We start from the raw sequence: 26,642 nt of genomic DNA on the forward strand, positions 1-26,642 counted from the left end.
AAAAGGGTAAAATAGAATAAGATTGAGAGGATTGGTAATATACCTGTCCGTCCCAGGATCTCAAGAAGGCTGACACAATAACTCGAGAATCCCCAAGAGATGAGTGGGTAAGAACGGCCAGGCGTGTTTTCCAGCTAACAAGGCTAGGATAACATGAACGCAAAAGGTTTAGAAGAGGTATAAAAAAAGAAGACTGGCAACATGCTGAAACAAAAAAAAAGATCGATCCAAGCATTTAAGCCCATTGCTTCTCCTTCAAACCACCAACTTTGCTGAGATCCACAGATGAGAAACCACCCTTCTGGTAAGGAGGGAGGTTATCAGGCTCGATATCACGGACGAAAGCAGCGCCCGCCTCACCAACCTGAACAACGACGACACGGCCGGATTTCCTCTTTCCGTCGGCACTCTCTTCTTCTGGGAATGTGATTCTGATTTCAGGAACCGGCGATGTCGGGGTTCCCGGTCGGTCGGACTTTTCGTTACCAAACCACGAAGTGCGCTTGCTTGACGAATAAGGGATAGCGGTAACTGTCAGGTTCCTGGTGTGTGTCGGCAAAGTTGGGCTCTTCTTGCTCTTAACACGTCGAATAACTACCAGGATTCCTCCAAGAAGTAAACCCAAGCCGGCAAGGACAACGAGGGCGGTAAGCAACTGAACAATTGTCGAGTTGGAAGAGGTAGCGTCCTCGCTTCGGCGCAAGATAGTGTTTACGAAAGATGTTGACATTGTTGGAGTAGATAATAATAATTGTACAAACTTTATAATTGGTGTAGATAAAAGGGGTGAAAGTTGATTGGATTGTTGGACCGTTAAGTGGATACTTGTCGATTCAGATTTTGGGAATTAAGATCGAGGCGATATTCTACAGAATATGTTTACAATTGGCGACCGAGCGGATACGTGAAGGTACTGGAGGGAGGCATGTTAATATATTGACATGTCAAAATAGCATCGCGGTTCGGACTGGAAAACCCAAAAGTGCAGTGCATCTATAGTGTACGCCGCGACGCCAACATCGAATTAAATTTAAGTGTAAACTTACTTGAACGGCAAGAGCGAGAGACGACGAACGTAATAGTGAAATTACTTCGTATTCAATCACGATTTATTAGAATTAAATCGATGAAAGTTTCGACGCAACGGATGAACCGGCGGAAAATAAGTGTAAGAGGGCAGAAACAGCAGGTGAAAAACGATTGTGTAAAAGAATGACTAGCAAACAGAGGTACAGCTGAAAGAGTGAAGCTGTAAACCGTTCGCTGAATAGTTTGATGAACGATAGAAAATGATACCAAGAAACCGTTAACTGTCTATGTAGACCGTCGACGAGGCAGAGAGGGAAGAAAAGAGGGAAGAAAAGGGAGAATCGGCCGGATATTAAAGAAGGAAAGGGAGAAAACAAGACCGGGCAGGGTTCTTGCGCGGAGCGAATGGAATGAGAAAACGTCAACGATTAGGGGCCACAACCGATGCTGAACAAACGAACCTGGGTAAAATTACGAAGCGACAGGGGAACGGTTGGTCATAATATGGTGAAATGAGTGTGCAATAAAAACTTACCGACCTTCGATGCGCTCTCCCTTTTGGGTCATCCCACCAAGAAAATCTTACTCGCTGGTTGTTAGGAAAAAGGACGCTAAAAATTCTCGACTTCATGCAAGGAACATGGTTGAACGGACGTGCTCCAGCGCACATTCGCGGGCAGGACGTCTTACTGATCTTGGGAACTCCACAGCTGGCTTGGACAAGGATGCGGGGTCAGGAGCCAATCAGACGATACAAAGTCTTTTACACCACCAGGAATGGGCGGCGTTGGGCGGTTTGGTGAAGGTGCTTGAACGGTTTCGCCTGCAGAGTGCAGTCGACGTTCGGGGCTACCAAGCTCTGAGAATAGCAGCTTCAGTTGTGTCGATGTCGGCCAAAGAGAGTATCGTGCGAGATCAATCTTTGCAAGCTTTGCTATAGTGTGTACCGTACAGCCGTCTTGACATATACGGAATGTGTGCAGGATGTCTTCTCCTTGAAGCTGGTTTCAACGTTTCACCTCCCCCAGTGAAATATTCTGGCAGCGTTGGGAAAAGATTTCGGATAACTCGCCATCATCGAACGGAAATCGAGGCTCTTCGAGATTGGAAACCAAAAAGAGGAAAAGAAGTGCACGACAGATGATTTTAATAGTTACTTTAACCTCCGTGGGAAACGTAAATTAACAAAGAAGAATCGTATTTTGTTTATATGTGCAACATGGAAGTCTCTCCCAAAATAGAGGAAGAGGCTTGAATCCAGAGTAGCATGCAAGCCTTATGATCAAAATCGCAGAGAGCGCTTGCTACGGCACCATCCATGGCTTCCGAGATCTAATCGGGAGGCGATGTGACGTTTGCATTATTATTCTTGATATGATAGCCCTATTCGCCTTTTCTTCGCCAGTGGTGCACATGGTGCTTGTAGAATCTGTTGGCGCTGTGTCTAAATATAGCACCGTCTAGCCGACTTCCACCCCATCGACTGTCTTAGTTATGGATTGGATTGTGGAAATGGGATACCAAAAAAGGCATAAAGCGCAATTATCGATAATCAAAGGAAATTACAACTGATTCTAGTCCAGCTAGATCTAGATTTCAGTTAGTTATTTGTGATATGTCGATAAACTTATAAGATAAACAACATCACACGGTATACGTAGTGCTACGGCCGTTGGGGAAGCCATGTGTCGGCTACCACACGTATCATGAGAAGGTTATGCGTTCCATGGTCACACTAGTACTAAGTATCATAATCAGTGTTAGTTATAATTAATTAAGTCAAAGACAAAATGGTAGTAATGTTAATTGGGTAACATGTAACGGCGAAATTTAGTAATACAGCCGTCGTTTAAACCGAATGGATTCCCCCTTTCTCCAGAAATTTCAATAATCGATTCGCGGTCATAGGTATTCGAATGTGCCGGGACGAAACGTCTATGTTTCGGTCGGAAAATAATTACTCTCACATGGGATTATATCTACACATGTACATACATACAGACACTGCGCGGGCATGGACTGATGGTGGCTCAGTCATAGAAAAAAAAATAGTCGGATCGTGATACTCAATTGTCTCGAGTTCATCTATCAGCAATCCGTTCTACATATAGCTAGTGTGGCTGTGTGTGGCGGATGTCTGGCTAGTGAGACCTTCGCTGCTTCGATTTATGCAATGTGATGATACAATACCTTTGGTCTCCTTTGTCGACAAACTTCAAGGCATCCTGGCCACCGAATCCTAAGCTAGGGCCACTACCTAGGTAGTAACTAGGATTCATTGTTCATGATCATTATATGGAGATTCACCAGGATCGTCAAGCTTGCAAGCTGCAATGCAAGCAATGGAAATATAGCATGCATCCCCAATATTAACTATGGATTGAACAGGCTTCGATTCTTGAAACCACCACCTGGCTAGCACAATGGCCAGCGTGAATATATCATGCAGGATGTAGAATTGAACAGCACATCAAGCACATCAGCGATCATGACTTCACCGGAACAACCAAAAGCCCCTGTCTTGTCCTACCAAGGGTATGATTTTTGTCTTCTGCAGGCTCCACAAGTCTCCAGACTAGTTGTACCTGTATGTAAGTCAACATTAAGTACCTGCAAGTACTGCACATGTCCTTCGCCTAAATGTCAATTGAAACAGGATGGGGATATCATTTTTCCAACAGTCCTCGAGCTCTGCAAGCCAACTGCAGCCGCACGCTCATGCATATAATCGACAGATACTTCACACTCCACTTCGGCCAAAGTATTCCCCTATGTATGTCGGTATACATGCACATGCGGCAAAAGAAGGTTTGCGGATACGGAAAAGAATCCAGGCTGGCCGATCGAGATCCTTCTCAGCCTAAGGCCAGTCGAAGACAGCGAAGATATCTTGGGACCACTCGCCCCCTCTCGCTAATACTAACGGGCATACTCCAAAAGCGGGTAACTTTTTAGCTTAACTGCACTCTGCATGGGCCACCCACAACCAACAGTTTCAGATATTTTGACTCAAAACATCAAAACATCCGTTTTGTTCAAGGGACGAAGCTAAGGTTTGAATCTTGAAGATTTTAGTTTGGGGGAGGGTGCGTTGAATTGATATCGATGTTGACGTCGTCTTAGCTTTTTCGGATGCACAATCGATGGGAATCCGAGCTGTGCTGGGGTTGGACAGGTTGCACAAATCTTCGCTTCGTGCGGGCGTAGAAAAATCTTATTGTCATTGCGTCGACGGGGTCTGAGCAAATACCGAGATGGCAAATTTGGATTGTACACCGACAGGGCTCCAAGAGGCTACATACAAGGGTGTTCTACTCAGGCTATCCAGCTAGAGTTTGGCATCAATAGCGCTATAGTTTATCGTGATATCAGGGCACGGCACCCTATCAGGACTTCTACCGGTCCCGTCGCTAACCTCGTTGTTGGCAGAAACTTCATGGTACGGGAAGTGTCGACCATAGATAAAATACTGTCCACGGAGCACAACAGGTGCCCTTGTGATATTATATTTTACCGGCAGTGGTGAACCGACCACGAGCGCCCCGAGTTAATATAAGTATTACACTTATCATCACGCAATTACAATTGCAAATCGACGGTTTAAATTTGGTCTTGTACCTCGTGCGGCTGTGCCAGGTAACCTAAGCTACTATGAGCAAGCCAGTTGGCATCAATTGATATCCGGACCCAGAGCCAGAGTCCATAGATAATTGTTAAATTAGGCCACGCTGCGGAGGATCGAGGCCAGAGATCGTATCTGACAGTTAATGGCCCTCTTCTGGGTGCTGGAATGCAGTAAAATATAGCTGGCCATTCCGCCTGTGCATGTTTCAAGCATAGATCGCCCGGGGTGCCCTCATGCCCACCACTTTCAACCTCTGATACAGCAGCGCATGTTCATTCAGGCAGGCCACATACTTGCCTGCGTGCGCCCCCCCCAAAACATCTGTGCTCTGGGTAATAAGTAATAAGCAATAATAATCCATTCCAGACAACTCGAAGAGTATCTTTGTTTTCTTTCATCCTCCCGCCAACATCGTCTCGTTATCATCTTCCTTCAACTTGTACATATTTTTTCTGGTTCTTTTTTTTTTTGTGGATTTCGAGGTTTTCCCCGCAGCCAGCTGCAGGCTCGATTGTCTTCATCCCCCCCTGGCTATAACGTCGGTTTGGTCTTTTTCAAACCTTCAGCCAGACTAGAAGCTTGTGAGCTTTGAAACCCCCAAAATTCTCGCACAAACGAACATATTAGATTCGAGTAGTTAGCAAAAGGTAGTAGTTATATACTTGGCGGACGCTGGTGGTAGCTGTTCTCGAATTGTCTGGGGCTTCGTCAGCAACGTTTATCTAGTCGTCGAGTACTCGACCCTCTTTCTTAAACCAAGAACTGCCGCCTTAAAACGTCATCTCCGAAGGCAACCGCATCTCGTCCAAAGTTCGAATAGTTTTCCGGTAAGTAATGGAGGACGCGCAACTGCTTTTTTCTTGCTTTCCTACATGTCGACTGTTTGGAGACAGGTATTACTGTTTGGTTGGCAAATGTCGAGATCCGCAATAATACCCCTGGCAGTGCACTCGACTTCAAGCCGATGCTTGATCGATTGAGTGATTGGTTGCTTCCTTGCTTGCTTTCCGGACCCAAGAGCTCGAGTGCTCAGGTTCTCCAGACTTCCCCAGCTTTGAGAAGGACCTTCGACGCCAATATTTCCCCCCATATCTGACGGTTGGCCATTTCGCTTCTATTTCATGCAAGAGTGGGTTCACTAGTCCCAATATCATGTATCGAGCTTTCTTTTCTTTTTCGAAGCGGCCGTCTGCGATCTTCTGAATACACATTCTGAGCACCAGAATAATATCTCCCCGGCTTCCTCGTCCTTGTTATTCCCTCTTTCATCCAGTTAGTGCTACCATCCCGTGGTTCGATGTTGCGCCGCTGCCGTCACTTCCCGCGAACTCAATCAAACCTAGGAGCCTCTGCACTGAACTGCATTTTTTGTCTTTCTTTTGTTAGCTTTCTTAGCTTTCATTCCTTTCTTTCTTTCTTTCGGTGTTCATCCGTTCCTTTAATAGTTCGTCCGTTCATTCAGTCGTTCATTCGTCTGGTCTTTATATTAGACACAAGTTGCATATGCATAGGTACTTAGCTAACGGTAGCCTGGTCGAGTGAATAACAGAGGATAGTGACAGGGTAGTTAAGCTGCGAAGGATCAGTACATCAGTATCTGATATCTGATACAGAGATTGGTTTGATATCGTTCCTTCGTTCGTTTGTTCCTTCACGCGAGGCCGATAGCTTTGGGAGCCCAACTGCCCTTTTGAACCGTTCGAAGACTCATAAGCGAGCTACACCCCTACACCTGCTTACCACTTCCACTTCCTACCACACTTACTACGACACATCTCCAACTTCGAATCCTCCCCTCCATTGACATCTTCTCCTCGACGGCATCACCAGACTTCATCTACTCCCCTCAGTAAGCTCGCCTTTCACACTACCCGCCACCGATATATATAAATACCGGATCTCATCTCTGACACTCTTCTAGCCAGCATAAGATTCAGCTGTCATCTTCGAAATTTCCTCCCCTATCTTCCCCAAGAAGCGGCCCTGACAGTGGCAGGATCACAAATCGAGTCGCCAATCTCCGCTCCCAACATTATTTTCGTCCCGAACCCGCACCAACAATCCTTACCTCTCGTTTTTGCCTTTGCGCAATCGACAGACTCGTAACGCCTTTGACGGCTACACAAACACGGACGTTCCGAAAACGATCTGAACTGCGACCCCCGACAGTTTTGTGACACGTACAAGATTGTCAGAGGACGCTGGCTATCAACGGGAAAGGACATTAGCAGTAACAACAGTCCCCTTTGCAGACTCGACACCCAGGTTCTGGAACATCCTCTCGCGAACTTCCCGTCCAACCCCTGTAGTCGAAACTGTTTGCCGTCTGTTGAACCCTAATCAGCGGTGGGAATTAGTCTCGTCGACGCTTGTTTTATCTATCCAGGGGCCCGTCTCTTCTGCAGACAACTGACCGGACCTCCTTTCTTCCCTCAACGTATACGTACATACACTCCTGCATTCACCGAGGAAGCTGAGATATTTCCGTTCTACTCAAGCGTCTGTCGAAAGTACTGAAGCCGGTCCGCTCCCAGCATAGCAGACGGCACACGCGACCAGCTAGAACCGTTCGGGGCCAGTTAGCATTGTTTCAGAGTTCTGGGGTGGAGACCCCGACAGCAATAATACGCTGGGTAGTTTTATCAGCATAAATCACCCGGTCGTTTGGCCTCAGTTCAGCTCAGCCGACTGTTGGTAAGTACGCGATCGCTTGTTCTTTTGCTTCTATTTCCATCAAACCGCACTGTCAGACTTCCTCGACAAACAATCTTTTGTAAAGTATCCTCATCGTACTAATAATAGCATCGCAATCGTCTATAGTCGCCATCCTACCTTCTCGCTGCCCGGTCTGGGCCTGATACGAACCTTTGTTAGAACCGATTGAATATATCTCCCACCACTTTTTTCTTCCGCTCAAAAACGTCATCTTCTCATCTGTATCTTTGAGACAACCATTTCCATATACCCGCAAACGGTATATAACGAACAAACAAACGAACAACCCCCGCCATCGAATTCCAAATGGCGACGTCAACCGGAACTCCTGTAGGTTCCCAAGTATTCTCTGGGCAACAAGCCGGATCACTAATCGGACGGGAACTGCAGAACCGAAACGGTCGGTTGGGAGATGCAAAGAACACGATAAACCCAGTGAACGGCGATGACCTATCAGCACCACAGAACTCATCTCTTAGCCAGAGCCTTGGTAATGGATCGAGTTGGGATATCTGGGGCAAACGAAGCTTTGTTCCGCAGAAGCCACAGGGTATGTCAGCTCTGGATATCGGGGATGAGTGATAGCACGGGCAACGCTAACTTATTGATAGATGATCATGTAGAAGGGAAGACTGGATCATCCGCTCTTGGAGGAGAATACGATACTTGGCCGGTCTCAAAGCCGAACTGGGTAGGAGGAACGTCCCCTGGCACCAAGACTATCAACCATCACGCTTCTAGATCTCCCGGCAGATTCCATGAAGGAGCCAACGGCCACCCAGAAAATCGAAGCCGCCAGGGTAGCCCGTCGCCATTCTTTAGTACGTCCTTCACTGGAACCTCGTCGTCACTTCTAGATAACGCTCGAGTCTCGGAATCCCTGGAAAGCAACGATAGCAGTGGGCGAGGAAGGTCTACCGATGGGAGAAAGGCATTTGGCAAACACCAACGTTTCAAATCTGTTGGACAGTCAGTTTTCGACGACGATAGACGCATTCACTCGATGTTTAGTGGATTGGAACCAGATACACAACGTGGTCGCGTTATGTCAACCTCTCACGCACTGGATATGATGGGCAGTTTAGCTAGCCTTGGTAGCAACGTCGATAGAAGCGAAAGCTTGCCCCCTCGTCAGCGAAACCACTCGATTTCCCCATACGAAACGACCGAAAAGGACGCCTTTGGCAACTATAGCATGATGCCGAATCCCGTTGGCCACCAATCACAGCAGTCACGATCGAGGTTTGAGGATTTTGCCGCTCCCCAGCAGCACGATGGTGACAACCTCTCCGCCTTTCGCCATCTGTCCATCGATGAAGGGCAAGACCCGTTCAGCGGAGAGCGCCGACGCAGCCTCTTTGCGCCATATACTCAAGCCCCAGTTCAACAAAACCCTTACCCCCGACTCAGTGAGTACACATTCCCTCGAAATGAGGTCAGCCAGAGGGGTGGAGCTTCGTCATATTCACCTTGGAATCGAGCCGAGCCGTCCCAGCCTGGTAAGAATGGAATCTGACCCACGGTATTAACCACACATGATTTGTGCTAACTGAGATCGCAGACAACTTTCAAGAGTACCGTATTGGGTCTCAATTTGGCAACAACTTCCCTGGTTCAGGAGATATCGCGAACAACGGGTATCGTCGAAGCATCTCGGGTGCATATTTCCCCCACGAGCCTGCTCTTGCCCACATGTCGGCCCGACACAACAGCGTCGTATGTAAAATCCTCGAACGTTTTCCTTTCAGATTAATTCTAACTAGATGTCAGAATTTCGGCAACTCTAGCGTGAGAGACAATGGTCAACAATTCTACCAGCAATTCGGACAGTCTGTATTTGACTCCGGTACCGCTTCTCCATTCACGAGGATGTCCTACCCCGGGTCTCCCATGAGCACAAACACTGCGTCCTTAGCAACTCAACCACGACGCGGCGAGGAGCTGAATCTGAGAAGCATGTTGCTAGAGGATTTCCGAAAGAATGCGAAAACAAAACGATATGAGCTTAAGGTTTGTCCAGTGCCGTAAAACGGGTAATCGAAAGTTAAACACTAACATGTCTACTTTTAGGACATTTACAACCATGTTGTCGAATTCAGTGGTGATCAACACGGTTCCAGATTCATTCAGCAGAAGCTCGAGACGGCCACTTCAGACGAAAAGGATGTCATCTTTTCTGAGATTCGACCAAATGCCCTCCAACTGATGACCGATGTCTTCGGAAATTATGTCATCCAGAAATTCTTTGAACATGGCAACCAACTTCAAAAGGCCATGTTGGCGAAGCAAATGGAAGGACATGTGCTTAAACTGTCTCTGCAGATGTACGGGTGTAGAGTGGTCCAAAAGGTAGATAAAAGGTACCACCAGGGCGACCATGAATCATTTTACTAACAAATCACTAGGCCCTTGAGCATGTCTTGACCGAACAGCAGGCAACATTGATTAAGGAGATTGACGGCAATGTTCTCAAATGCGTAAAGGACCAGAACGGCAACCATGTTGTGCAGAAGGCTATCGAAAGAGTTCCTGCCCAACATATCGATTTCATCTTGAAAGCGTTTAAGGGTCAGGTACAAAGTCTAGCCACTCACCCGTATGGTTGCCGTGTGATTCAGCGCATGCTTGAGCATTGCGACGAGCCTGCTCAGTCTTCAATCTTACAAGAACTCAATATGTGCCTTTATGCTTTGATCCAAGATCAGTACGGCAATTATGTAGGCAACCCTGTTTCCTCCATTAGCTCGGTATTTACAGCGCTGACGGATCTTACTAGGTCACCCAACATGTCATCGAGCATGGGAAGCCGGATGACCGAGCTAAGATTATCCATGTTGTCTCTGAACATGTTATCCAGTTCTCCAAGTAAGGCAACATCATAGCTTGCTCGCTTTCCCGTATACATTGGGACTAACTGGCTCTCCTAGGCACAAATTTGCTTCCAATGTCGTTGAGAAGAGTATTCAATACGGAAACGAGAAACAAAGAAAGGAGATCCTGGGTATCATCACGACCCCTAAGAGTGTCGATGGCCCCCCACCTCTGCAGACTCTCATGAAGGACCAATACGGCAACTACGTCATTCGTAAGTTTACTTAGCAATTGATAAATCTATAACACTATCTAACTTGAAACAGAGAAATTGCTGTTCCTTCTAGATGAGGAGGATAGAGACACGCTTATCGAGGCCATTAAACCCCAGTTGGCAAACCTAAAGCGATTCAGTTACGGAAAGCAACTCAATGCCGTAAGTTCACCAGCAGCGTTTGCCGAAAGAATCATGCTAATAACCCGCTAGATCGAAAAAATGATTGCCAGTTCTTCTCCTTCTTCTGGGGCCGCATCGCCACCAACTCACTCCTCGGTTGTAGCGCTTCCAGTTCCTACCACATCGGAAGCCTCTTCTTCAGCTTCGTTCCACCCCTCTGAACAGGATACCATTAACAGCTCGCCACCAGACAAATAGATATAAAGGGGCGAATAATTTAATCCTTACCCGACGGCAGATAAGACCCTTCCGACGAGCGTTAATCTTCTCTCTCAGTATTTACGAATGAATTCACATTAAACTCTTGCATTCTGTTTTGCATAGCATCACTCCTACTACGAATGTTTTCGCGGTAGAAGTCCGTTCCGTTAATACCCCATCATCATAACAAGGGATTTTGATATTTCCTCCTTAGCGCTGAAGCTGATTTTGAATATTATTCGTCACGTTTCTTTTCTTTTCCCCTTCCCTCATTGTTTTACTTATCCCCGGCTCTCCTGCTTCATTGACTGTACTACTTGGGCTACAAAATTGGCCTAGAAAAACAGGAGCTACGTACACTGCCCAGAAAAATTCGTCAGCATCGTTTTACGGGATGTTTTTTTGTCAGACGGAACAGTCTCCATCATTTCTCTTTAATGTCTCTCCCTCTTTCCCCTTTCCCCCCTCTCTCTTAAAAATATCTTTCCCTTCACTGTATTTACTTGGAACATTATCACTTTGTATTTTTTAGTCTTTTACTGCTTTAACACGCACACAGACGTTTTTTTTTTTTTGTATTTTTGTTCTATTACTATTATTATTGATTGCACGCTCACGATCATGATGTGGTGTTTTTTATTATTAATTTCCTTATCACTATATCCTTACTCCTACAGGGCATTATTCGGGTTGTGATATTAAAATTTTTATCTCTGGTTTTTTTTTGGTTTTTTTGGAGATTGATTTACCGTGAAGGCTTCGGTGTCTTCGACTTTTTCCGATGGTTGTTTTAAGTATTGACATCATGCATTGTACCTATTTGCTTTTTTTTACATTCTTCTCCTTCATCTTAGGGTTTGTGTATTTGCAGGTCTTCTCGAATTTTTCTTTTTGATTATTAAAGGACGTAGGTAGGATAGGATGAGATACATACATGTAGACAAAGCAAAGAAAAGTAAAAAAGGAGAAGAAGGGGGCCAATTGCAAAGGAAGAATCAGAATCGCAGCTCTCATCAATTTGATCTCCGAGGTTACACAAGATGTTGGTGGCGATCGAAAGGGTTCTGACGATGGCCAGTTGGGCTACATGGATGCCCATCCGATAGGATACTAGGTGTACGAATATCGATATATCAATACGAAGCCAGTTTATGAATTCATTAACTTTGTGGGGCTAGATTTCGAGATCTATAGGGCGGGAAGACTTCGTTATACCCGGGAGTGATCACCTGTAATGTTTTCTTTAAGAGAGATAAACCTGATCTGAAAATGATAAATTCTGATTTCTATCAAGTTTCAATGTTAAAAAAAAAACCTCCTCGGAGGGGGACAACCCGGGAACCTGAATGCTATAGAGGCTTTTCTTAAATCAATAATGAAGAAAATCTGGTAAAAAACATCAGGCATATCCATCCAACACTGCCTTAACATCACCCCCAAGCTCCGAATTCCTCTGCTGATAAGCCTGACTCTTCTTAACCTCCCCACCAACCCACTTCCTTACATCCACCACATGAGCGAACGGATCAGTAACAGGCTTCCTCGCCGTATTCAAAGTCGCAAAGCTAACGCTAAACGACACATCATCCAGATCCGCCTCAGTAGTTGGATCGTACCCACTCCCACCTTCAGCGGGGGTAGGCGGGACCTCCAAAAGCTTTAGTAAAGCGTTAATGCTTCCCGCCCACATATTAGAGTAATCTCCACCTATAACCGCAACCTTTGAGGACGTTACGATCCTTGTAAGTCCCACCACTGCGGTCTTTCGATCGAGGAATTTTGTCAACTTTTGGGTGGCGGGGATTATAAATGCTTTGTAAAGTTCTCCAAAGACCTTTGACTGAACGCTATCGACCGCGCTGATTGCCCAGTCTGGGCCCATACCCTCTTGAACGCGTGAAGCAAGAACGTAGAAGAATTTTGTAAACCTCGATGTTAGAATTTCGGTCCGAGAACCTGTGAGTCTGATCATGATGAGGTTGAACACTTGACCGATGTACGGATTTAGCGCATCGGTTGGGAAATTTGCGACTAATCCGTCAAGAAGATCGAACGCAGACGATTCGGTAGACTTGACCGAAAGAAGCTTCTGGAAGATACCAAAGATTGGAACGATCTTTTGGTTTTTGAGGATATGCTGGCTTTCACGGGCGCAGATGGCATTCAAAAGTCTGACCAACGCCGGGATGTTTCCACGGGTTTCCCAGAGGGTGACGGCAAGGATTGGGTCGATGAGACGTTGGTAAAGTTCTGGGAGTGGAGTATTGGGGTTGCATTCCAGGAGCAATCCGAGGAGCTGGAAGACATAGGGAAGGAATTCCGAGACTTCGGCTTGCAAGATTCCTAAGAATGGGGTGCTTAGGGCATTTTCGAAATGAGCTGGGTTCAGCGGGCCCACAAAACGGATCAAGGCACCGAGAGCTTCGAAGTGATAGTGGTTGAACCTAGGGTTGCTGGGGTTCTTGCTGATCTCGACTGTAATCTTGATGAGGTTGTCGAGGACAGTCTCCGCATGGGATGCTGCATCTTCCCTGCAGATGATAAGAATTCTCATCACGCAGCGCATTAAGAATTCATTTTCTGCAATCTTCTCTGGTCGGGCATCTCGTGTGATCAGACCGAGAAGCCTAGTCAGTAATTCGCCAGAGGCAGGTCCTATCTCCTCTTTCGCAAAGAGTGGCTTCTTGTCAACTTGAAGATACAGTATCCTTTCGATAGTAATAGCAGCGTATGTGTAGACAACGTATTCAGATGAACCCAAGTGTGTGATAAGCAATGGAATGATCTGGATGAGCTGATCCTTAGTGAACTGGCTTCGGAAAGTGTAGATAAATCTGATAGCGTCGACTCGGAGAATCGGGTGCACGCTACCCTTGCTTAGATCTGGTGCAATATGCTGTTGGAAGAAACCAATGATATCAACGAGAAGATTTGTCGAATTGACACCATACTGCGTGACAACACCCTTGATTGCAATCGAGTTGAACAGGTAAAGAGCTGTATCCCTAGACTTCCAGTCGCCTTTCGCTAGGAACTCATGGATGTATTTGTTTGTGGTTTCGGTGACAGTTCGTTCTGACTGCTCCATAAGCTGTCGGAGGAAATCGTTGGCTGCTCTTCGGCGGGTGTCGCTGTCCGACCCTTCAAGGTCGCGCCTGATGAACTCGATTGGGTCATCCTCAAATAGCTCCTCATCCGATGCTGACCACGGTGTTAGTAAGTCAAATACTATAGAGAGTGTATGTCGGGGGTACATACTCCGTAGTGTCATGTTGGGAATTATGATCTTTTGAATAACCTCATCTAAAGCATTGCTGAAAACATCTTTGTGTCTTTGATTACCAGCTACGGAAGTCAGGAACTTCAACGCTTTGCTGACGAGCTGTCATAATATTAGTAGTGGGATTTATCTGAGAGGGCAGATACAAACTTACGATATCATATTTTGGTTCTAATCCTGTAGTGGTCAAAAGAGTCCAAGTTGCATTTGCGAAGTCAGATGTGAGGGCTCCAAAAACGTCTTCGTATTTCTGCATATACAGGACCAGAATCTCACAGATCCCAGCCTTCACATATTCTTCCGGTCCAGACTCTTCTTCATCCGAAGTCGCCAACAATGGGCTGGAAGTTGTCAAGTATTTGTGGAATAGCTGAAAGATATGTGATAGATTTTCTTCAAAAACTGGCGGTAGTTCTTGACAACTGAGGTCAAAAAAGATCTTGATGAGCAGATTCAGCATCTTATACAGCTCTGTAAGCTTGGCCTTATCAGATTTGCTCGATTCTATCAGGGAATCCGTGGCCTATGGAGGATGTTAGATTAGGCGTTTCATTTATAGAGAGAATGGCGGATATCGTGCCTTCAACAGCTTCAGATACGGCCCTCCAAACCGTTCTAGAACGTGTATGATCTCCAAGAATAACTCGTCGGAACGGAATAACGGTCTCCATCGCTTGAAGATGGAATGTGCTACGGTCAAGACGCCGGTTGTAACGGACGGGTTGTTTGGATCTAGCCTTGATGCGAGCTCCTATTATACCAATTATATCAGCATTTCCATCCATTTTGCTCCAATTTCTTTGTAGAGTTTTACATACGGCGACGAGCGTATCCCACTTCTTGTAGAAATCGCTGTCTGCGATGACGCTAATAGCTTCACCGATTTGGACTTGTAGATTCGGCGGGACCTGGATCATAACCCCTAGGAGCTCGGATTTGATAGCTGCAACATCGCTAGATGCGAATTTGTGGTTTCCTTCTTCATCCTGTAGAGTTTAACGTGTCTTCGTTAGCCTTCCGAAGCTATACGGACGAGGAATAGGATGGAACTAACAGTCCAGCTTCGTCTGATGAGATTCTTGAAGAACAGTGCACCGGCAAGTCGAACAGTAATCGGTAACTCTGGGGTGGCGACGGTTCGAAGGAGCATTAACGGGAAACCCGGGGTGGTTTCTACGGACTTCAGTTGTTTTTCGGCTGCAAGAGAGGATCCATGTTAGTACGGCATCGAGCTTGCAGTTTTTTGACTTCGCAGTCATTGGGGCGGCAGTATGGGCAATAGGCGAAGGATATAACGCACCTTCTTTGTTCTGAGAGTGATCTAATGAGTTGGCCAGCAGCTGGGCCAGCTGTTTCATGTTTTCGTCCATGGCTGCAGGGGTGGGGAGGAAGCTTTTGCTGGAGGTTGTTGACAGCGAAAGATTCGGTCGAGGTAAAGGAAAGACGATTGGGTTTTGAAGGTGGTGATGAGCCAGGCACAGGAAGATTCCAATGAATGGTGGAGAGGATGCCTTTCGCGCGACGATGGTGAGAAGACCAAAAGTCGTGGTTGACGTTGAGAAGGAGGAGAGTGGGATGAATTCAGGCGCGAGGGATGGGGAAGAAGAGGCGGTCGACTGAGGTTTGGCTGCTGCAATTTCCAACACCAAAACACGCGACTTGGGGTTCTCTCAGCATTAGACTCAGGGCAGGATCCAGACTCAGAACAGGATACAGAGGTATGGTTCGCGCTCTCCGATGCAGATACCGTCTTTTACATGGGTATGATGACATTATTCAACTTCGATCTCTGGAAACATGCAATTATAATTTAGTATTATCTAGGGCTGTTGATATTGGTGGTGTAGATATAAAGTATAAACGCATCTGTCCTGATCACGACATGATGATTGACCGCCTCCTCCCCTCCAACTTCTTCAGCAATCTAGCATACAATCCCGCCGTATGCTCCACATACCCCTCCCTCTCCCCTGCCGTCCACGGCCTCTTCACAGTCCTCATCTGCCCCATTAAAGCGCTTTCAATCAATGTATCATATTCCGGTATCCTCACTAGTATTATTACCCCATTGTCTGTGAATAATTCTTGGACTATGTAGTTTAGTAAGAGGAATTCCTGGCATGGGAGTGATTGGAGGAAACTTAAGGCTCTGGTATCGACGCAAACCTGCGAGGTTGGGATTACCAGGTGCTGAATTTTGGTGTACGAAGGGCGGGTGGAGATGCAGCAGAAGAAGTGGGGGAGGAAAGAGAGGAAAGAAAGTAATGGCTTCGAAGGAGCATCGGATTCCGGAACCTTTGTCTTTGGTGGCTTGTTCTGGAGCTACTTCTTCGGCCTCTTTTTCGACGTCTTTCCCTCCGTGGTCTCCTTTAGCTTTGGATTCAAGATGTCTTCGGAAGTCGGGGCTTGAGCTTCCTGCTGTGTATACGGTCTCGATTCTATGCGCCTCGATGTAGTGGGTGAACCGCCCTCCGGTATCGTCCTGGGTCTCTCGATTTGGCTGCAATCCCTTCGAATAAGCACTCTTAGTAGTAATACCCCCTCGGTTCCGATACCCATTTTCCTTTGTCATAGGGCGACGGCCGTTATAAACCAAGTGTCGCGGAACGTAGGTCTGCGGAGTCGACATTTCTGCAACCTCGCCTTCGCTAGAACGGTAAACGCTGCGATCTCGCAGCAGAGATGTTCTGCTGCTGTCCATTTCGTCCCTATCTGCCGATCCGTCTATTTTCAGGGTACCCACGTTGACCGCCCCTCGTTTTATCTTCAGTGAGCTCTTACTTTGCCTCGTGCCCCATAAATATAAAAATGACAGATGAATGAAATCTATTGTGTAATATCATGATATGAACAGCGAAGAAAAATAAGACCTTGGAGGTCTCGATGCTTGTAAATTCCACATAAGTAAAAATGCTCAACCTACTATACAATTTGAACCCCTTAACGCCTCCTAAACAAAGCCTCAAAGCAATCTTTTAAACAAACATGGTCTCATATACCAACCTCCACGGGGTTTCAACGTCGGGGTCTCTATCTCCTTTGGTTGAATCCTGCCGGTGGTGGTGGTACATTCCCATATGGTACAGGGTTAGGCGGATACATTGGTGGGGCTCCCGGAGGCGGGACGCCATAAGGCGCAGCCCCCCTCCCCATCGATGAGTTGTTAAATCCAGCTGGTGGGTATGCACCGCCAAAGCCAGCCGGAGGAGGTTGAGCTGGTGCGCCGTATCCAGGTTGTCCTCCAAATCCCATCGGCGGGGGTGGCCGCGAGGGTAGTCCATGTGCACCGACCGGTGGAGCAGCCGGAGGGGGTGGTCTGTACGCCCCTTGCGGGTTCTGGTAAGACGGTTGTGCGCCGTAACCTTGCGGTGGGTAGCCGGAGGGTGGTTGAGGTGGGTATCCTTGGTGGGGTGGTTGGATTGGTGGCATCTGCTGCTGGTATCCCTGGGCTGCGGTTTGGGGAGCCGGTGCAACATGGGGGATTTGGGACTGTGCTGCAGCCTGCGCAGGTTGCTGCGCAGGTGGAGCTGTGGCCTGCTGCCCGAGAAGTGCGGATGGTAACGGCTGTACTTGTACTTGGACGTTGTTCTTGCGAGCTTGTGATGCCAATAGACGTTCTGCCTGGTCACCGTGCCTCTCTCCCTTGCCATCTTTCTTGAAAGCGTATGATACCGATATCTCCTTGTTCATCAAAAATTGACCCTGCATGGCATCGATTGCCTTATCGGAGGACTCGAAATTGTCGAACTGAACGAAGCCGAAACCGCGCGATATGCCCGCCTCATCGCGTGCAATCTAGTAAACCGTTAGCACCGTCCCGTCTGACCACAATAAAGCAAAATAGTAGAGAGGGTACCCACCTTGGGCGGCGCCGTAATCGTTCCAAAAGTCATAAACGTATCATAAAGCGTCTTCTCATCCACCATCGAATCCAAATTTCCAATAAACAATTCCGCTCCGACCTCCACCGTCTTCTGCTTATCCGCCGACGCTTTATTAACCCTAATCGGTTTCCCATACAATCGTATCTGGTTCATTATCCTCGCCGCGTATTCTGCATCTTCTTCGGATACGAATTCCACAAAGCCGAAGCCTTGGTGTGTCTGGGTCACGCGATCTTTGGGTAGATGGACATTGGAGATTCGGCCGGCTTGTAGCATGAGTTCCCATACCAGGGCGTCGGTTACGCGTTCGTCAAGATTACCGATGTAGACGGTCTGTGAGAAAGGGAGTGAGTATGCGCCTGTAGGAGTGTATGAGCTTCGAGAGCTTCTAAATGGGACGTTGGGGTTACTTACAGCATCTTTATCTTGTTCCCAATGTTTGTTCGCCATGGTTATTCCCTTCGCTATAGCGCCAATCGGTGTATGATATATAAACAGTAGTTTCGTCGTTGAAGCCGGGGATGTCGGGTGTCGAGAGATGGTGATGACAATGACGATGGAGAATGAGTCGCAATTGAATCCCGGCGTCGCGTCGGACTGAATTTCAAATCGCAGAGGAAAAAATACCACACCACAACGCATAAATCCTTTCCGCAACAACTAACGTTGAGATCCCCAAGATGCAAGAGGTTAGATGTGTCCGGGAACTTCTCCTAGAACTATTAAATATATCTTGGATGCCTCTGAAAGCCTAGTCAATGAGGCCTCTGCGACTACTAAGACCAGGCAACAGCCTGAGACGGGCTGTTCTCTGTCAGGCCCGCCGCCAACAGGGCCTTCTAGGCCCCCCGATGACCCCCTCAAGACGATTGGGAGGCATTATTAGGGCCTACTCGTATGCATCGAATGCGCAAAATGACTTCCATAGCTATGGCAATGAGAGTAATCGTACGGTTTACGCGCTATCCACGCCTCCTGGCAAATCCGCTATTGCTGTCGTTCGAATAACCGGCCCTCTGTGCACCCATGTGAGTTCTCAGACAGCCTAGATATCTCCCTGTGCTTCTTTCTAATCGATTGCATAGATCTATCGGACACTTTGTCCCTCCAAGCCCCTCCCCAAAGCCCGCACTGCTACCCTACGCACACTCTTCCACCCCACAACTACCGAAGTCCTTGACCCCTCAGCCCTTCTTCTCTACTTCCCCGGTCCGAACTCTTTCACTGGCGAAGATATACTCGAATTACACCTCCACGGCGGCCCAGCAGTACTTAAATCCGTTTTATCAGCTTTACCAAAATGTTCACCTTCACATCTGTCTTCAACCCCAAATATACAACAAAACATCATACTCCCCGCAGAGCCTGGAGAATTCACACGTCGAGCATTTTATAACTCCCGCCTCTCTCTTCCACAGATAGAGGCATTGTCTGATCTGCTATCAGCAGAAACAGAGTCTCAACGGCTGTTGAGTATTCAGAGTACGACCAAGGGTGCTGATACCCTTTCACAGGCCTATGATAAATGGCATCTATCCCTCCTTGCTGCCAGAGGAGAACTCGAGGCTCTCATCGATTTTTCAGAAGATCAGCAATTTGAAGAAACACCGGAAGTATTATTAAAAAACGTCAAAGACGAGATTGTAAGGTTGAGAGGACAAATGGATACATATCTCTCCAACGCAGTCAAAGGCGAACTCCTGCGAAACGGTATTAATCTAGCACTCATCGGACCACCGAACGTGGGGAAGAGTAGTTTGCTGAACAGGATTGTGGGGCGAGAGGCAGCAATTGTGAGTTCCAAGGCGGGAACTACGAGGGATATTGTTGATGTGTCTGTGGATATGGGTGGGTGGATGGTGGTCCTTGGGGATACAGCGGGGTTTAGAAACGGAGTTTTTGGGAGTGATATTGATGAGATTGAAGTTGAAGGGATGAGAAGGGCTAGGAAGAGAGTGGAAGGGGCCGATGTAGTCGTTTTGGTGGTGTCTGTTGAGGAAATTGATGAGAACGTTGGGATCGAAGTGGGACACCCTTCACTGGAGGAGGCGGTGGAAGTTACAGAAGAAGCTTTAGGGAACGGGAAAGAGGTCGTTGTGGCGGTCAATAAAATTGATAAATTAAAAAATCCCGAAAAATTAGGGAGGATCTTCGACCTGGTTAGGAAAGGGCTGCCGGGGTTGAAGAAAGGGAGGGTAGTGGGGATATCATGCACAGGAGAAGGGTATGAACCGACTATTCAACAACTGATGGGGGCATTGACTAGCACCTTTGGTGATATGACCAGAGTGGAAGATGGACTTGAAGGGACTTCGAAAAATGTATGGAGCGAGGCTATCGGCGCCAGTTCTAGACAGAGAGTACTCGTCGAGGAATGCTACAGATATTTGGGCGAATTTCTATCCGGGTTGGAAGACAACCAATCCGCGGGGGCCCGTAAAATCGACGAGGACATTGATATAGTTCTGAAGGCAGAGACCCTGAGGAGAGCAGCAGGCTGCATGTCCAGGATCATGGGTAAAGGGGAGGGCGCAAGCACAGTTGATGAAGTCCTTGGGGTCGTTTTTGAGAAGTAAGTCCTGCCTTTCCATCTTTCTGTATGAGATATTTCTGACGATACCGCAAACCAGATTCTGCGTCGGAAAATGATAATCGTAATATTATTATAATGATGGATCTACACCCGCTCCGAAAACTATGCAACCTGAACCAAACTAATGCCAATCGATATACCCCGTGTTGAACAAGAAGCCAGCTTCGATATTCTCTTATATATCTCCCACTTTTATAACCGAGTCTAGACGGACATTTGCATGGCAATACCCGGCCAAGGCTCATACTCCGATAACTCGAAGTCTTCAAACTTGAAACTGTCGATATCGGGTACGTCCCTGACGATTTTCATCTTTGGAAACTTCCTCGGCTCTCTGCTTAGCTGCTTCTTTAGCGGCTCGATATGGTCTTTATAAACGTGTGCGTCTCCCATAACGTGTGTAAAAGTACCAGGTTCCAGACTGGCGGCATGGGCAATCATTTTTGTTAGAAGGGCATAGCTGGCAATGTTAAATGGAACACCGAGACCCATATCGCAAGACCGCTGGTAAAGCTGACAATGTAGCTGCGGGAGTTGGCCTAGATCCTCGCAGCCGTCAGGACCACATGCAGGCGCACTTGTGGTTTTTGGAAACGAGACGTAGAATTGAGCGAACATGTGGCAAGGCGGGAGAGCCATGAGCTTGAGATCTGCTACATTCCAAGCGCTGATAATTATCCGTCTGTCGTAAGGATTGTTCTTCAGCTTGTGGATAACTTCGGCGAGTTGGTCGACTCCTTGGCCAGTATAATCTGCATCTGCACCCTTATACTCGGCGCCAAAGTGACGCCATTGGAAGCCGTATACGGGGCCGAGATCACCCTCAGGTCGTTCGGTTAGACCGATGGAGTCAAGATAAGCACGGGACCCATTGCCATCCCAGATTTTGACACCGTTCGCTTGTAGCGGAGCAGTAGAGGTGTTTCCGGAGACGAACCAGAGGAGTTCGTGGATTATAGCGCGGAGGTGGACACGCTTTGTGGTGAGGAGGGGGAAGCTATCGTCTTTCAGAGAGAACTTGAGTGGTGGAGGGGCAAAGACGGAAATAGTGCCCGTGCCGGTCCTGTGAACATATTAGCGTGATACGATGTAGAAATGATACGAATGAAGATGGTATGTACCTATCCGGCCGATGTTCACCATGATCAAGGATATATTGAATCAGGTCCAGGTATTGGTATTCCTCGTGGCGGGCGGACGAAGGGTCAGAATTGGCACCGCTCGTCTTTTCCGCAATCGAGTAAGTTGCACCTGCGGAGGTCTCCATTTTGGATAGGTATTCGACGATATGAATATTTTCGTTTACAGGGTGCAGTATGAAATATTGGTAGTTAGTGAAGCTGAAAATGAAGTTGTGAGCTCCATCCCAGTCTTCAGAACCCCTGTCGGTGCCCTCGCCTGCAGTCTACACAAAACGCGCGACGACGCGGTGGTCAATTTACACAACACAGCTAAGTCACAATTTACAACATTCCGCATCGTATATTACTCTGTAGGCATGACGTGACACTTAAGTACTAAGTAGCTTGTCTCGTCGCCAGACTCCTCAACTATGTTAAAGATAAGTACCTAGCCAGCTGTTGTATCATTTTTTAATCAACGCCTGTATGCCATTAGTGTGGGCCTCTATTCGTCAATCCTGGTACGGGTCCTCCATATAGCTATATTACAGCCTCGAGACCATGGTCGACCAATTAATGGTAGTTAGTTGCTTCTTGTAACAAAGAAATTTCAAAGCAAGCAAGACTTGCGAATTTTGCAAAAATAAATAAAAAATATATATAAAAAACCCCCCGAAAACTGAAACCTGAAAACTGTGCATACCTAATATACATAATAACAATACAGTCCACCCCCTTAGAAGCCTTTTAATTGGATACATACGCTCTACATGTACATGTATTCGAGGTTTTCTCGTGGATTCAACATTACCTTGTTTAAATTGAAAACTGTCTCAGACGCATTTTTCCTTGCTCCTAGGACACGGCAGTACTGCGTCCAATCCATCTTTGACATATATAAAGCGGGATTTGACGACTAGAGGATTAGACTTACAGCTTGAAATGCATGGAACCAACGATGAAATACCATTTATATCCCATGTGCCCAGCGGTTGGGGAAAAAACGCGACCTTTCCATAGGTTTCGAGGCGTGATAAGAGATATGAGTATACGGCAACCAGTGATTCCGCTTGCTGAACCAGTTCTGGTTACCCCCAATTACCAGGTAGCGCCGGGTTTATATTATCGTGAGCTACCCAAGAAACGAGACTTTGGATGTCCTCATCAGGCCGCTTCGTGAAGTCATATGATGCTTCCATCCACATCCACAGAATGGCTAGCGTATTATCGACGCGGCGAATTTCAGCGGCACTTGGCGGAGCATCTTTCAATTCGTTCTGGGCGTTTGACCTGAAACAACTGTTTCTAAACTAACGAATTGTTTTTCGAAGATCTACATATTCGGAGATACAGTCTCTTGTGTTTGCGTAATCCCAAACAGCTGTGGGTAGGGTTCGAAGCTTGAGGCAAACAGAAGTGGGTTTGGAAGTTACTATTATCTAAAGTATATATGGTTTCAAAGTCACTAGTTTTTGTTAAAATACTTTATGTTCAGAATTCCGACTAGCTAGGGTGTGATATTATTGGCAGTTTCTTTTTCGTAGATTTTTTTCTCCACACCGCTCCAATACTTTGTTTCTATAATATCATAGAACGTGTGGCAAGTGGAACACCAGGACTCTAAATCGGCTGTTGCGTCCGAGTATTTGAGAGCTTGGGGCCTCGGCTCTATTGGGGGGGGTCGACGATACGTGCCATATTTGCGATTGAAAATCAAACGAATAGTCGGTTCTTAGCGGTGATTACTTAGGATTTTTTTGGTAGTTGTATTGTCGAGAAAAGCATGAGAAAGGAAGGTCCCTCGGGATTTAAATATTTCATGGTAAGATTGATCAGGTAATGTGCTGATGATGGCTGCACTCCATCGATCAGCAGGGCCTCCGGCTGGTCTTCATTCCTCTTCACAATCATTCGTGTTGATTGTTGTAATTTATAGATCCTAGTTTCTAAATTCAAAGCCTACGCGTTTACAGATCTTGATATGATATCTTTCTCACCTATTAATAGTAATACTTATTATAGGTATCTACTTCTTTACTACCCTGATTCTTACCGACCCAGTTGTCTGTCTGGGTATGGGTATACAGATCTATCATATATTCAACACCAAGTGAGGTATCGTGGGAGCGAGCGCCCGGGTGGAGCAAGGGCCGGAGTGTGCATGGAAGCGACCATTCCCGATTCGACGGCTGGTCATGAGCTGGACCCACCGGTCGATGGTTAGCTGCAGGATACTGCATCTCGGTCTGATCTTTAGTGACCTCATTGCTAACCATCGGAATCAGATCATGTTTTCCTATCGGCCGCCGGTGGTGGCACCCGACTGCATATTATTGCATTGGCCTCCTTCTCCTCCTCCGCTCCCCGATATTTTTTTCTTCTCATACCTTCGAGTATTCCGATGTTCTCTTCTAGGCTGAAATTGATCTGAATCTGAACTCACAAATCTGAGACCATTGTGCTTACACCGGTCTCGAGTCGGCTAACAAGGAGCTCCAGTCAACATTGATGGGCCGGTGATAACCCGCGGGGAGTTTTGCATTGGCGCGCATTTTGGCGAGATAACAGTCAGCCAGCCCGAGTCTTATCAGCACAGGAAAGAATTCTTCTTAGTCCACAATATTATTATTCTTTCTTGCTTCGATTTCTCCGCTTTCCTTTCCTTTCCCCGTCTTTACATCGTCTTCATAACGACGTAAACTCGGGGGATCTACAAAAAAATATATATATATTTAATTATGAGCGGATACGGCGACGATGTTTTTGAAAACGGCTCTCCGAGCCACCTGGAACCAGGGTCCTGGGGTGGTCGCAGCCACAGACGGTAAGTTCCTCCTCCCACCGTTTCCTCCCCGAATTTCTATGGAAATTTTTTTGAAAACTGAAATTTTTACTATCGTATAGATCTTCTTTCACCCCTGCCTTTGTAGATCATCTCATCCACGACGTCGGTGGTGTAAACAGTATCGAAAACTACACCCGTTCGTACATCAGAGCAGTCGGCTTCCAAGAACTCGCTAGAAGTCCAAGCAACTGGGCCGGGTTTCCCTCCGACGACGAAGGCGAACGCTACGAAGATGAAGAAGAACAACTGGAGCATGAACCGCAGGAGGAATCATCGGCGGCCGTACACCACCCTGGAGCTCTGAGCTATGGTACAAGTCCTGGAACTCGCTTCCACGACCACCATCACCCCGGACACCATGCGGGGCATCTCTTCATATCTCGACAAGGCAGCTTCGCCTCTCGAATGGAAACAGAACCTCTACTTGTTCGGAAGGAATCGATCACAGACGAAGATGGGAAAATACATACCGTCAATATTGCAGTCGGCCAGAGCACGATCTACCAAACGATATTCAACTCCATAAACACTCTCGTCGGAATCGGTCTGCTATCCCTGCCGCTCGGATTTCGACTTTCTGGCTGGATTATCGGCATAGCATTCATGGTCTTCTCGATGTTATCCACAGCTTACACTGCCAAAATTATCGCCATATGCATGGACTCCGACCCTACCCTGATAACATACGGCGACCTTGCCTGGGCAGCATTTGGTCGTAAGGGTCGAATAATCATCAGCATCGTCTTCTTTCTCGAGCTTCTGGCTGCCTGTGTCGCATTGGTTATTCTCTTTGCTGATTCATTGAACGATTTGATACCCGAGGTGTCGATTCTTAGTTGGAAGCTATTCTGTGGATTGGTGCTTACACCGCTGTGTTTCCTGCCGTTGAGGTTATTGAGCGTGACGAGCATTTTGGGGATTGTTTGTACTTTTAGCATTGTGGGGATGATATTTATAAGCGGGTTGACGACGCAGGAGGAACCGGGGAGTTTGTTGCACCCAGCGAAGACGTACCTCCTCCCAGAGCATTGGGCACAGGTGCCCTTGAGGTATGATTTAGTCATCGTGAAATCGAGACATAGACTGCTGACGCGATAATAGTTTGGGTATTCTTATTAGTCCATGGGGAGGACACAGTGTTTTCCCGAATATCTATAGGGACATGCGACACCCCTACAAGTTCGGAAAGTATGTCGGATAGCCAAGGAGGTTCGCAGATCGGAATTTCGGTGCTAATGCCTCAATCTATAAATAGGGCCATCAAAGTTACATACACATTCACCGTAAGTATGGCGTCTTACTAGGCCATAATACTATCATAAGCTAATATTGGAAATATAGTTCCTACTCGACCTTAGCATGGCTGTCGTTGGCTACCTGCTTTTCGGAGACATGGTTAAAGACATTGTCACATCGAATATTCTTCTGAATCCGCAGACGAACAAGAAATTGTCTATTGCATTGGTATGTCGACATATGATTACTGAATGTGACGCAATATTCTCTAACAATTGTGTTATATTTCCAGATTTCGTTTATTGCTGCCATTCCAATCACGAAAACACCGCTCAATGCACGCCCTATCATCAGCACATTTGAAGTTTTGTTGGGCCTCGACCAGCGAATTCTCGCACCGGGAGAGGAAGGCGCAGGGATCTCACAATTTACTCATACATTGTACAGCGTTTTGATTCGAGTCGGTTGCGTGTTTTCTTTCATCACAATTGCGATTTTAGTGCCGTCATTCGAAAGAATTATGGTAAGTGTCACAAAGAAAAACCTTTTTTTTTTCTCCCTCTCTTTGCGTCAATTGAAGTCTATATGATGTGCTAACGGAGACTGTGTGTATAATTAGGCATTGATGGGTTCGGCGCTGTGCTTTTTGATATGCATTATTTTGCCTATTGTTTTCCGGCTCCGAATCTTCACGGGGAAGCTGCCGCGACGGACAGTTATATTTGACTGGTGCTTGATTGTTTTCAGCAGTATTCTGGCGATTGCGGGGACAGTGACAGCAATACTGCCCAGGGATGTTTTGATTGGAAAGGTCTAACTATCTTCTAGAGCATAAATGCGAGAAT

At 46.8% G+C, this 26,642-nt stretch overlaps 8 protein-coding genes across 8 annotated transcripts; 3 read left to right on the forward strand and 5 right to left on the reverse strand.

Annotated features, from left to right (window-relative positions):
- Nucleotides 1–235: 235 nt before the first annotated feature.
- Nucleotides 236–730, reverse strand: DFL_007730 (uncharacterized protein; the record flags this gene model as incomplete). Its single annotated transcript, XM_067637358.1, has 1 exon — nt 236–730. The coding sequence occupies one exon, from the start codon at nt 728–730 to the stop codon at nt 236–238; it is 495 nt and encodes a 164-aa protein (XP_067488882.1).
- Nucleotides 731–7,675: 6,945 nt separating this feature from the next.
- On the forward strand, nt 7,676–10,835 carry DFL_007731 (uncharacterized protein; the record flags this gene model as incomplete). The annotated part of the gene is made up of 11 exons (XM_067637359.1): nt 7,676–7,699; nt 7,760–7,919; nt 7,981–8,868; nt 8,931–9,085; nt 9,140–9,379; nt 9,440–9,718; nt 9,775–10,086; nt 10,146–10,234; nt 10,297–10,454; nt 10,507–10,616; nt 10,668–10,835. The coding sequence occupies 11 exons, from the start codon at nt 7,676–7,678 to the stop codon at nt 10,833–10,835; spliced, it is 2,583 nt and encodes an 860-aa protein (XP_067488883.1).
- A 1,402-nt stretch (nt 10,836–12,237) lies between these two features.
- DFL_007732 (uncharacterized protein) lies at nt 12,238–15,488 on the reverse strand (the record flags this gene model as incomplete). Its single annotated transcript, XM_067637360.1, has 7 exons — nt 12,238–14,039; nt 14,097–14,220; nt 14,273–14,641; nt 14,699–14,869; nt 14,937–15,104; nt 15,173–15,315; nt 15,419–15,488. 7 exons carry the CDS (start codon nt 15,486–15,488, stop codon nt 12,238–12,240), a joined length of 2,847 nt encoding a protein of 948 aa, XP_067488884.1.
- Nucleotides 15,489–15,993: 505 nt separating this feature from the next.
- Nucleotides 15,994–16,819, reverse strand: DFL_007733 (uncharacterized protein; the record flags this gene model as incomplete). Its single annotated transcript, XM_067637361.1, has 2 exons — nt 15,994–16,169; nt 16,414–16,819. The coding sequence occupies 2 exons, from the start codon at nt 16,817–16,819 to the stop codon at nt 15,994–15,996; spliced, it is 582 nt and encodes a 193-aa protein (XP_067488885.1).
- Nucleotides 16,820–17,148: 329 nt separating this feature from the next.
- Nucleotides 17,149–18,452, reverse strand: DFL_007734 (uncharacterized protein; the record flags this gene model as incomplete). Its single annotated transcript, XM_067637362.1, has 3 exons — nt 17,149–17,913; nt 17,979–18,335; nt 18,417–18,452. The coding sequence occupies 3 exons, from the start codon at nt 18,450–18,452 to the stop codon at nt 17,149–17,151; spliced, it is 1,158 nt and encodes a 385-aa protein (XP_067488886.1).
- A 401-nt stretch (nt 18,453–18,853) lies between these two features.
- Nucleotides 18,854–20,651, forward strand: DFL_007735 (uncharacterized protein; the record flags this gene model as incomplete). Its single annotated transcript, XM_067637363.1, has 3 exons — nt 18,854–19,030; nt 19,088–20,574; nt 20,633–20,651. The coding sequence occupies 3 exons, from the start codon at nt 18,854–18,856 to the stop codon at nt 20,649–20,651; spliced, it is 1,683 nt and encodes a 560-aa protein (XP_067488887.1).
- Nucleotides 20,652–20,799: 148 nt separating this feature from the next.
- On the reverse strand, nt 20,800–21,862 carry DFL_007736 (uncharacterized protein; the record flags this gene model as incomplete). Its single annotated transcript, XM_067637364.1, has 2 exons — nt 20,800–21,658; nt 21,717–21,862. The coding sequence occupies 2 exons, from the start codon at nt 21,860–21,862 to the stop codon at nt 20,800–20,802; spliced, it is 1,005 nt and encodes a 334-aa protein (XP_067488888.1).
- Nucleotides 21,863–24,454: 2,592 nt separating this feature from the next.
- DFL_007737 (uncharacterized protein) lies at nt 24,455–26,614 on the forward strand (the record flags this gene model as incomplete). Its single annotated transcript, XM_067637365.1, has 7 exons — nt 24,455–24,540; nt 24,621–25,610; nt 25,663–25,749; nt 25,817–25,844; nt 25,903–26,025; nt 26,090–26,320; nt 26,417–26,614. The coding sequence occupies 7 exons, from the start codon at nt 24,455–24,457 to the stop codon at nt 26,612–26,614; spliced, it is 1,743 nt and encodes a 580-aa protein (XP_067488889.1).
- Nucleotides 26,615–26,642: the final 28 nt, after the last annotated feature.

Source organism: Arthrobotrys flagrans (assembly GCF_004000055.1).
Source record: "Arthrobotrys flagrans strain CBS H-5679 chromosome Unknown unitig_8, whole genome shotgun sequence".
NCBI classification, from domain to species: Eukaryota; Fungi; Ascomycota; class Orbiliomycetes; order Orbiliales; family Orbiliaceae; genus Arthrobotrys; species Arthrobotrys flagrans.